Source organism: Rhipicephalus sanguineus, chromosome 5 (assembly GCF_013339695.2).
Source record: "Rhipicephalus sanguineus isolate Rsan-2018 chromosome 5, BIME_Rsan_1.4, whole genome shotgun sequence".
Classification (NCBI taxonomy): Eukaryota; Metazoa; Arthropoda; class Arachnida; order Ixodida; family Ixodidae; genus Rhipicephalus; species Rhipicephalus sanguineus.
The window spans coordinates 24078048-24090357 of NC_051180.1; the positions used below are offsets into that span (position 1 = coordinate 24078048).

The following is a 12310-nucleotide window of genomic DNA, read 5'->3' on the forward strand; positions in this document are numbered from 1 at the left end:
CGTTTCCAATGCAATTAAACGACCCAGAAAAAGAGGTTCGCAAAAAAGCGGAGTATATTTTTACTTCATTTGTATATTTATTTATCGAGTTAAACTCGTTAAATAAAGTCGAAAATAACTTCAGAAACCAAGGTTTTTTTTTTCGGCAACGATCTTTTTGGTTTTGATTTTTACCCTCAGGTGTGCAGCAGCGCTCGTCCACACGACGTATTGGGGTTAGGGCTGCGGAACTTGAGAAACTTTCAGTAAGTATTTTCAGCGTATTACGACTACTCGTTATTGCTCTTATTGCCAGACAACGTGTGGGCATCATGGTTCGCGTGTCATTTTGGCGGAACGGCTAGTAGCAAATAACGCCGGGCGACGAGCTCGGCGGTGTGCTCCCTAATCGCTATTAAGCCTCGTCGCTCTGCGCCGTTGTCAGGCAATTTTTCTTCGGAGTGCCGTGGTTTCAAAGCGTGAACCTGCATTGCCGTCTTCGTAGGGCATGGAGTGAAGTGGTATCACCCGCGACCGTATCGTCGTGGGGCGAAAATAAACGGTCGAGCGTGCTAAACTCGACAACCGGGGTTTGCGAACATTTTTATTGCGCAGTGTGGTAGGCCTCGCTGTCGGAAACGCGTGTGTGATTCAACCAACGACGAGTGCTTCCCCGATGTGCGCGTGTGAAGGACGAGCGTCTCACTTCGCTGTGGTCTGGGTGCCTGTCTACACGGTTTTCTGCAACAGGCTCGCGTTAAGATTTTAACCGCGGCCTATCACATCGGTGGTTGAGGAAATTTGAACTGCGCAAATGCGTTCATTCAAAGCTCCGCTTTGATGATGCCGGTAGACATCACAGACGCCGGCTGACATTTTGAGTCTGTTCTGCGCCCGGCTAATACGTTCATGTTATTCGTGTATGTGTTTTCGTGTATTCGTGTCGCAAGAACTGTGCACTGAGAGCAATGGTGCTGCGTAACTTCAGGGTCCGAGTTCTACTCCGCCGACTGCCCTCCTGCGCACTCATTTTTTTTTTCTTACAACGGCGCGTACGCGGCTTCAGTGATAAGCAGTGTGTAGTAAGGAGGAATGCACTGCTCCTTCGTTTCTTTTTATTTTTGGCGAGGCTTTGCGCTTGGAGGATGCGTTTATGGTTGACTCGTTTGCAATATATCAGAGCAAAAGCGGTCTCCGTTCGACGGCGACCCTAACAACCAGTCTTGAGATAGCCGGCGTTTCTTTCGCATCTCCTTTATATAATTTTTCTTCGTTCTACGCCAGCTTTCACGTTTTCTTTTATTTTAACTTTTGTTCTCGCCGCGGGCGCGTCACTCGCCAGGCGACCTTGGCCATTGGTGCCGATTCACGCAGGAGTCATCTTCGTGTTCGTTTTTACCCTAGCGCCTTCTCTCCCGCAGACCTGTTGCCACGGGACATTTGCAGTGTAACGCCTGTTACGAGTTGCAACGGTTGCAGTGGTGCTATCGCGCTACGGTTCATTTTCGCTTTATTTTCTTTGCCTATATAGTAATTACAACCTCTCGGTGACACCGGCCCCCAGCATGACTGAACCCGTTTGACGAGGAAGCGCAATTTGCTGCCTCTATTACCCGAGCTCTCGGTTTGATGACTGATAAAAGGGGCAGCGTGCTTCCTAATTCGTAGCTTGCATCTGTTTGGTTATAATCATATACATATGCGCAGGCGGGGGGCGGGGGATTCAATTCGGGCTTAACCTGTGTGTATGATTGGGGTCAAAATACCTTTGTAATGGCTGTTTATGTGCAGTGTACAAAAGCAATGAAATGGTAGCAAAATTACCCAAAAGTTCCGCAGGACCCATTCACAAGCTGAGTGAATATTTTATCTGCCACCTTTTGGCAGAGATTAGTATGGCATTCGTGCATGAGGAATGTCAGAAGTGGGATTATCTGGTCGTTATGTCAAGAATATGCAGTATGTTTTGAGGCATAGATCGAGTTTGTGTTTAGAATTGCCAGGTGTAAAAGACAAAAAGTAGTGAAATTTAGCCAGGGGTAGCAAAATTAGCCTAAAGTAGCCACAAGTGCGTTAAAACGGCTGCAACATTTTTATGTAAATGACTAAATACAGAGCCTTTTAGCGAACTTGTAAATAAGTACAGCCTCAACCTTCCGCAGTCATAATCGCTGAGAATCAAGCATAAACTGATGACTTTGGCAATAATTTCGTGCAGGATGACGAAGTTTTTTGCGCTTTTGCAAAAATCAGTCTCAACAAGTCTTGCATGCCTTTTCTTAAATGGACTTGAAGTAACATCCATGCGGCGACAGTAAAAATGAGTATTGCATGAATGTGCTCAACATTGGAGTTGTGGGGTTCGAAGCATAAATTGTAGTCATTTTCGCAATCATTTTTTGCGCGATACCGAAGCTTATGTCCCTGAGTCGCAATCCGAACCTAATATGAAGAAACGACGCAAGTAGTTAGATATCTAATGTCTGAGTGCAGAGAGGCTTGGATGCGGAACGCTTTCAGTTGTCCTAGTCTCATCCAGTTACTGTTTATAAAGACGCGTTCAGCAATATAGATGGTCTAATTGTGGCTCCATGCAACAGTTTTCCCTGAGAGCCCTCGCCACGCATCCAGAAGTCCTTGCTTTTGTATAATGCAAGCATCAAATGATTTTGTGAGCTGGAAGCACGCCGTGGCCGCCTTGTTTTGACACTGCATACTGGAACGGCAGCAGCTACAACACCACCAGATATTGATAATTTGGTTAAAATTGAAGAAACAAGAAAGTTGCCAAGGTGTTTTTTTCTGCTGCCACCGGCCTAAAGAGTAGTCACATTGGTGCAATGTAGCCAAATCTGGCAACCCTGTTAGTTGTGTGATCGGCTAGTTTCTGCTCACTTTCTATTTTTCCCAGTGCATAGGACAAGGATGCACTGATCTTTACCTCACTTACTCACCATTCTACTTAGCAGGCCTATGAGCCAACTATTAATAAGACATCATCAACATTACCACATACTGCTTGCGAGTATAGTGTTCTCGCAGTGTTCATTTCATATGGAAATGTTAGTATCAAAGAGGGTCTCTTGGCAGCAGAGCGTTGCGACTTGTGCTGTTGTTACTCTTGTAATGATCCATAAGCGTTTCTTCAGAAGGTTAGCTGTCAAGTTAAACTGCATCGTGATGTATGAAACTCTTGAAGAATTAAACATTGGTGTAGCTTGCTTGGCAAATAAACAACCTGTGCCCTTCTGTAATGAACAGTTTTTTCTCCTGTCTGGACTCATTGGATATGTTTTCTTAAAGGGACTGTCTACCGCTCAGAAAAATTTTTTTGATTGTGGTGAAAATGAGAAGATTGTCACATCGGCAGTAACGAGCACACTTTTGTCCAATAAAAAAATGAATATTTTTAATTTGGCTCTCAAAGTTGTGAATGTATGACCGCTAGTGTCACCAAACAGCGATGTGGTTCACTCTAGCGGTATGAGCAGAAAGCTCTATGTATAACTTAAAGTTGTGTTTTATGCACTTTTGGCAGCTTTCCTTCGCATCAGAGAGTAATTTTTGCTCTTTTTCTCACGCATTCAAAGAGGTGCTTGGTGGCGCTGCCAGCAACGCATTTGCCTGCCTGCCTGCGGCGGAGAAACGCGAGCACAGTGTCCGGCGCCGCTAATAAAAACAGCAAAAAAAAAAAGGCGTCTTGGGTGTAGAGCAGTGCGACTGACTTAAGGGAATTTTCCAACCATGCCCGTGAGTCCTCATGTGTAAAGTGCATACCAGTATTCACCGAGCTTCTACATTGAAGATTGTGCCTTCAGGTTCCGCTTCACCATGGCGTCAGTGTTGGCTGTCATGTTGCACAGGATATGCAACACAGAACACATAAACATAACTGAAGAACTGCAGGTACCTTCTGTTCTTCTGTGAAGCACGTCTCGTTCATTTTAGTTGCACGTTTGGCAATGAGTGGAACCACTAAGATTCATTTCACCAGGCCGGTGTACCAGTGTTGCTGGAACAGACCAACCTTTCCTCTCGACTGCGGTGGTTTTTCAGGCTGACTAAACAAAGCTGGAGAGACTGTGGTAATAATACTGTATTTGATAGTTTGCTTGCTTTAAACGACCTCTACGGTATTTTTTATTATAAAACAAAACCTAATGAAGCCTGCAAAAACTGTATGTGGTTCCAGTTTTTGACTTTCACCAACACTACAATTGTCATCGCGTCCACCAACTAGTGTTGTGTGTGTTCTTACACCAATGGAAAAAACACTTAAAGCAGATTTAAAAGTTCTGTATTAGAAATTTCTACTCGCTTTCTAGAGAAACCATTGCAAGGTTGGTCACAAAACAGAAAAGTGATGAAGGACGGTAGACAGTCCCTTCAGCCTTGTTTTATTTGAGCTATGTTGGCTTCCATGCCATGAAGATCTGCAGCCATGGCATTTAGAATTTTTTTTATGCTATTCACCCCCATTTGTGCACTTGTCTTTAGGGTGATGCTCAGGTACTGGGCTGCGGTAACAGTCTTGAGACGTCCGTAATCTTTAACTCATGGTATTAGTGAATGACTCGATCATAATGATAGTGAGTTGTAATGTAATTCATTTGTGTGGATTACGGTCAGTTTGCACAGTTTCAAGTGGATGTTTTACCTAATTTTGAAGTATAACACTTTTGCTGATTGTTTTGCCTTTGCCATTCTTTTCAGCTGCTTTTGTATGAGTCAGAAACCCGAAAAACCGACACTATCAGGTCAACGTATCAAGACCAGGAAAAGAGGTTTGGGAGACATTTCACGTATTTTTGTACGGTGATACATTGAGTCCTTTCAAGCTGGGACTCGTATGCGAGCTGTTATATGAAAGCAGTGAGGTCTGTTTTGGTCGCAACAATATCTGCTGCAGAGTTGGACATTGTGGATTAAAATCTCAGCCATGGTAACATTTAACTGAGGTAAAGGGGGGGATTAGCACACTTGTGTACTTGTATATAGGTGCATGTTAAAGTTAATAAGTAACCCGATGTGGTCAAAGTATTACTTCACCCTTCTTTTTTGCTACATTCATATTCCCAGTGCTGTTTTGGTATGTTGAACCCCCCATTAGTCACTCAATTGGTTTGGCAAAGCTCATTGTAGTCTAAAAGGATACAATGCTGTGCATGGAAGTTGTCACCTTGAAACATGTGCATTGGCAGGGGGGTGCACGAGGGGCACCTGCCCCCTTCAGGCCACATCAGCATTTGCCCCCGCCCAAGCTACACCAGCGCTCTCCCTCTCCCCCAGACATGATGCAAAATGAGTTTACCACCCCACCCCCCCCAGACAAAATCTTGCTGCTGACAGTAATGCCTTGAAATGCCCATAAATAACGTGAGTAGGTTAGGCAGATGTCGGGGACACAGAAACACTGCAAACAGCCAGTGTATATTGGCAACTGTAGCCACGAAAATGGCTCACAGCGTACATGTTTACTGAAGTAGAAAGGGGTGGTTAGGAAATAGGGTATAATCCATATTTCAGAGAACCGTGCGGTTTCGCCTTCCCCCCATGCCCTTTCCCATAGGGAATTCAGTTTGCAAGTGTTGGTTTGTTTTCTGTAGTAGGTTGAAAGCTGGCAAACTTGGTATGTGCTTGTTGATGGCTACCACTTTCCTGACCACTGAAATGCTTCACTCTTGTCACTGTCTCTCTTTTGCAGATGAAAAGGAGAAGTATGACCCTTCAGGGTTTCGTGATGCCATACTGCAGGGTTTTGCAGAGGCTGGGTCTGACCTAGATGCAGTGCACAAGTTCTTGGATGCAGCCGGCTCTAAGTTGGACTACCGCCGCTATGGAGAGGTCATCTTTGACATTCTCCTGGCTGGCGGCATCTTGGGTGAGTGGGTAAAGATTTGTGTGGGCCTGTGTTCATGTGGTGTTCCTAGCCTTTTTGTCTGACAGCTCCTTTGTTGCGTCAAATAATAGTATGGTCAAAGTGGCACAACCCACGTGTGCGTGTTTGAACAGCGCAATATATGTCTAAGCAGTTTCTTTTTTCAAAAGTCTGCCCTTAGGCATAATAATTATTGATTCAAAAATACACATACAAATTTGCTTTGTGTATGAAGTCAAGTAATGAGTGGTGGTGAGGTCCATGAATCCAGCGGTCAAGGTTGGGTGGTCGGCCAGGCCTGAGGCCTGTTGCACGGAGGTGACGACGACGACTTAATTGCAGACCCGTGCAAGTCCACAATAAGTGTGTGGTAGTTACATTGTGGATTGGGGCGTTTCAAAGTGGGCACGATGTACCATACAGGCCGCGGTACTTTTGCGCCCAAAGGGTTATTCACTGCTGCCCAGATGTCAATGCATTCTTTTGCTGATGGCATGGCCTTGACTTGCATTGGAGAGTATGTGTGCTGCTGAGGGATTGTATGAAATGTACGTGTAAAAGATTGGTATAGTCCAACCCAAACAGAATGAAACACCGATAGTGAATTATTCCATATAATATTCAACAAGCAAGACTTTATGGTTAATAGCACCCATATAACAAAGTGTGGATTCGATACACAGATAGTGATCTCACATCCGTTGCCAGTGTCATAAAACCACATGTACACTGTGAATGCAATGTTCACAGAGGTTATCTTTATTATTTCTACATGCTTTCATTTTTTAATGGACTGCCGCGATTCTTTATGATCTCATGGGACTAGACACCGTAGAATAGTTACGAGTTGCATCATTCCTCAATATTTTTCTCGAATGAACATAACAAATATGGATGTAATGAGCCTAAAGCAACAGCTTAAAGTACAGTAGACTCGTTGAATGGAACCTGAAGGGACCAGGAGAATGTCCCATTTAAGGGGAGACGCGGATCGAAAAGTCGCGGTTTTCCGAAAAAAAATCTGGGTTTTTTTTTTTTCGGCTGTATTGTCATCCTTGGACTATAATCTTTTATTTCTGAAAATATCAAGCTCAAATTCGCACGAGAAATTATCTAAAAAGCCTTCCAAGTGAGAAGCGGTGACGCGAGAAATGCGCAAAAGTCGCGAAAAAATGGTGTAGTTTGCATCCTTCTGTTGCGAAAATGACGCAGTGCCCGCCATTTGCAATCCTGCCCGCATGCAGTGTAAAGCTGTCTTCTCCACAATACACCAGGGGTTAGTCTCGTATCTTCACGCAGAATAAAGAAAAAACGAGAAAAACAACGCGTACGTCGAGCGTTTTGAATTTCGCGGCACGCAGCGCGAGGCCGCCATTGGACGGCGGCGCGCTCCACCCTCTCCTCCCTCCCATCTCCCCGGCAAAAGAACGAAGCCTCAAACGCCGCGACCGAGTTGTTCTGCGTTTCTTCTGTATTTTCGTGCCATGGCAAGCCCTAAAAAGCGCAGTTCTGATGTTCGAAAGTTCAGGACTCGCCACAAGTATCGAGGGAAACGGCGTCGGATGATTCCCAAAGCGACAGCGATGGACGATGCCCCCGACGCTCCGATATCGGATAGGCCTAACGCCGACACCGAACCCCGCGACAGTGGTTGTGAAATTGACGCTGCGGTGGAATTTATCAGTGCATCCCAAAGGAAGATTGGATTCTTTGAGAGTGCGCCTAGACTTGTAGGTGCTCCTACAGTCAGCACCTACAAGCCGAGAGGCGGCTGGAAAGCGCAGACTTTCGGCATTCCTTGAACTGTGTTGTGAAAATTCCGATTGCACCGAGTCTACACTTTCGCTCACGCACACGTGGAGGCTGATTGTGGCCCAATTTGATGTAAATAGTGTTTTTTCTGATAAATGCCAACGTTTCAAACTTTCAAACTTGTTTTTCTCATTTTCATTTTTTTCGACAATTTCACGTATTGCGGGCAGCCTTTTATAAACTTATATTTATTGTATAGTAACGAAACTTCGCACACGTATTCTTCAAGACATGTAGAATGCAAAAATATCTACTTGAATTAAGAAGTTGAAATACCTCCAGCCACAAATTCTTATTTCAACTTCTTAATTCTTCCACCCAGCCAGACAGACTTCTGTCGAAATGTTTACATTTAAATATCTACTTGAAATTGCAATATCTATCAGCATTACTTGTGAAAATATTCGGTTACTGTTTCAAAGGAGACTGAAAATAATCAGTTACAGAGTACAATTTTTTTTTTATTAGTTCCATTATCTCTGTGGAATATCTGGATAGATATTGGCACTCTACAGTCTACAAAGAGTCTAATAAGATTCAACACAATGATTTTACTGAAAGTTTAGTACATAAAACAGTTCCCGCAAAAAGTGTAACATTTTGCCATTGTGTATGACATAACTCAACAACTGTAGCAGCTACATGGAAAGTAATGACATATTTGAAATCTGCATGAAAAACTATACACATAACAGAATTTTCAAGTCTCTATTGCAAAAAATAAAAAAAAAGTTGTTTCGAGGAGCGTCTCCCCTTAAGGGGGGACCCTGCTTCGGAAACATATTTCTTTGTTTTTGAGTAAATCTTTATGAAACTTTCGCAGCTTGTATATTTTTATGTCCTGATTTCAAATATGCAATTATTTTACTAGTACACTATGCTGTTTTCAAAATATAATATATTTCATGTATATTGTTGGAAGCAAGATTTCAAGGGCGTAGCCAAGGGGGGGGTTGGGGGGGTTCAAACCCCCCCCGAAATTTTTCAGTTTTGCTTGCGTATATAGGCAGGCACACATACAAACGCACGCACGAACATACATAAAGTATGGTTGAACCCCCCCCCGAAAAAAATTTCTGGCTACGCCCCTGCAAGATTTATTTATAAATTGTGAGAGTTAACAAGCAAATCAGCATATCACAATAAGCTGGAATGAATACTGTATGAAATAAAACAAGAATGGATGTTCTAGGCCGATTTGAACAAAAGTTACGGTGCGTTGGAAACTTGGCAAGTGAGCGATGTCGAGCTCGGTCAAACTGGGGTCAAGCTGGGAATGTTCAACGTACCATAATTTTTGTTCAAATGGGCCTAGAACATCCATTCTTGTTTTATTGCATACAGTATTCATTCCAGGTTATTGTGATATGCTGATTTGCTTGTTAACTCTTGCAGTTTAGAAATAAAGCCTGCTCCTAACAATACAAAAACTATTTAATAGTGTCAAAACTACATATTGTATTAAAACAATAATTGCATGTTTGAAATCAGCACAGAAAAATACATAAGCTGTGAAAGTTTCATAGTGATATGCTCAAAAACAAGAAACATGTTTCAGAAGCAGGGTCTCCCCTTAAGGGGAGATGCGGGTCGAAAAACACGAGTTTTCTAAAAAATTATCGATTTTTTGTTTTCGCCTGTTTTGTTAAGATTAGTACCTCTACTGTTCTGAAAAAAAAAATCAATGTCGAGACTCAACTGGAAATGCTTTAAAATTGCGTCTAAAGAGCACAAAGTGGCTGTCAAAAGGACGAAAGTGTGTCATCTTCGAGCACCTTGCCGCTGATAATGCGCCGCCGCTCACCATTGTCGACCGCATAAGGCGAAGAGCCGAGCCTCACTCTTCAAACAACAACAGTTTCCCGCGCTGCTGCAGCGCAAGAAATAATAAAGAGAAGCACGCTTTTGCCGCCTTCTTCGAGCGCCGCGACTGGCTTTAAATCACGTGGTACGGATCGGGAGCCGCCATTGGCCGCTGCGCGCCTGTGTGTGCTGTGAAGCCTACTTGCAGGATCCGTGTCTCGTCGAGCAGCGCAGCTGAACAACGCTTTTCTCTAGTGCTTATCCGTTATGGATGAAGGAAGCCGTAGGAAGCGCGGTCACCGGCCTGTGAAGTTTCACGCGACGCACAAATTTCGAGGACGCCGGCGCAAATCAAAGCCGAACACTCAAACCACTAAAAGATCGTCTGCTGCCGCAAGGCGTAGTGGCAGTGACGCCGATGCGTCCGACGAGTTTGCCGCGGCATTCGAATATGTGAGTGCCTCCCAGAAAAAGATCGGACTCTTCGAAGACGAAGAAAAATCGCAGGACGACGAGTCTTCGTTGATTGCTGATATGACAGCATTGAACATGTTGGTTTAATCGAGGGCACTCCAGTTTTGAACGTGTTCTGGAAGAGCTTGGCGTGCTCCCGTCTCGTGATCTGGTTGCTCTTGGCACATCACGGGACAGCACACGGCAGAAAAAAAATGTCTCAAAAACTAACAGGAGAAGCAAGAGCCTGTCGGCGTGCGCTGAAGAAAAAATCTCTTGTCGAGGAGTCAGCTCGAAAGAGCCGTGAGGGCCAAACCTATGGTGCTGGCGCATTTTAATGGCAGTGGCCACTACAAGGAGGATTGTTCTTTCTTGTGTACAAATTTCGTTGCATTCAATGACATCTTTGATAAATAAACATGCAATTTTGACTTTAAAACTCGTTTTTCTCAAAACACAAATTTTGCCATTTTTGTCAATGTGCCCCTCCTTTTTCGGGTACTTCTGGTGCTCAGATCTGCATGAAATTTTTCTCAAAGTTTTTCCAAAGTACGAGAAATGCAATTATCTTGTTTAAGTTTCGATATTCTTATTATAAAATAAAAAAAAGTTATGTAAACTTTCACTAGGGTAGCAGAAATATGAACTTCCAACGTTAAAATTTTTCACGTCTAGTACATATTTTGTATGGACTTCCTAATTAGTTATTTGCATTCCGCACTTTATTTGAAACATTATAAACTATCAATTGTAAAAAATTATTGAAGTTTAGGTCTGAAAAGAGGGGGGGCAAGATGCTTCAGTTTTTCACTTTGTCATGTCGCAGAACTAAAAGTATGCAACTTGCAAGAAAACTAATTATATATTTGAAACCAGCATAAAAAGTTCTATAAGCAGCTCAAGTTTCATTGCTCTAGGGTGAATATTAAAGAAAAAGTGTCTTCGAGTAGCATCTCCCCTTAACAGGAGTTCAATTTATTGAGAGATGAACTGGGTTGCAGTGTTCAGGTACGAAACCGATCATATCACAGGCAGTTCTGTTTAAGCATCAGTTTCGTTTAAGAGATTTTGGTTTACTAAGAGTCACTGTATAATGAATGTTATGTGCAGCACCCGGGGGTACCCTGATCGTGGATGTGGACTCGGCCAAGCCCTCGCAGACGGACACGTGCGTCTTTTCGGCCCCCAACAACATGGAGGTGCTGAAGAACTATGCCCAGCTGATCACCAAGCTGATCCGGCGTTACAAATACCTGGAGAAGACGCTGGAGGAGGAGTTCAAGAAGGTGCTGATGTTCCTGAAAGGGTTCAGCGCCGAGAACCGCCAGAAGCTGGCGCGGGTGTTGGCGGTGCTGATAGCGGGGGGCCAAGTTCCCGCCTCGGTGCTGCAGAGTGCCCTGCAGGACCACCTTGTGAAGGACGGCCTGGCCCTGCAGTGCCTGCTGGACGTGCTCCAGACCTGGCTGGACGAGCGGGACCCGTCCACCCTGTGGGCAGTGCTGCGCAAGGCGGGATTCGACTCGCGTCTCATGGTGCGTGTTGGCCATCATGGCCATTTAAAGGGGCCTTGCAACACTTTTCCAAGTAATTGTTGAATGGCTCCATTAAAAAATTCACCGATGATAACGACACTGCCTAGTGCGAGTTCTGAGTGCAGCTTCGTGTTGGGGCAAGGCCAGCTGTCTTTGAAGCTTTGGCTTTCCGCAAGGTATTGACTACGCCATAAATCATAATTTTTGTGAAGTAGGACAGCACCCACTACGCCATTATTCGTCTTTCTACGTATAAGCGAGGTACCCGCTACACATCTGTAAGGCATTATGTGCACTTTGTTTATACTGCATGTGGCTGATGATGAAGAATTATGGCTAAGCACTTTGCAGTGGGTGCGAAGCATTAAACCAAACACTCGTTGCACACTTGGCATCGTGTGATGACTGGTTATTTTACTCTTCCGCCTTGCTATATTACGTAGATTAACGCGATTCCTTGCCCAACATGACCGCAGGGTTCAAGTCCCATTCGATCCTGGGTATATTTTTTCTCGTTTTATTTTTTCATGTCTATCAGTTACGCTACCGATGGCGACACTGCTCAACGCAGGAACGGCCGCCTAAAAGCTACACTCTGAAAAGCTTATTGCCTCTCGAATCAACTGTCGCAAAAATTTTTGACAAGTGGAGTTACAGGGACTTGTCACACACTTCAAGCGCTTTCTCTCTCCTTTCATATTAACGAACGCGCTGAAAGCTACGCAGAGAGGGTGACAAGGGGGCAGGAAGATGCATCCCTTCGTCAGCACGCGTCGGGACCCTGAGCACTTCCTTTTTTCTTTTTTTCTTAGAACGCGCAGCTTACCTTCAATGGAATTGTGAGTGCGTGCGT

At 44.2% G+C, this 12310-nt stretch overlaps 1 protein-coding gene across 1 annotated transcript; it reads left to right on the top strand.

The window, feature by feature from the left end:
* Positions 1-158: 158 nt before the first annotated feature.
* Positions 159-11535, top strand: LOC119393367 (protein krasavietz). The gene is made up of 4 exons (XM_037660342.2): positions 159-245; positions 4693-4763; positions 5684-5860; positions 11036-11535. The coding sequence occupies exons 2-4, from the start codon at positions 4703-4705 to the stop codon at positions 11518-11520; spliced, it is 723 nt and encodes a 240-aa protein (XP_037516270.1). The 5' UTR covers positions 159-245; positions 4693-4702; the 3' UTR covers positions 11521-11535.
* The last annotated feature ends 775 nt before the right edge of the window (positions 11536-12310 follow it).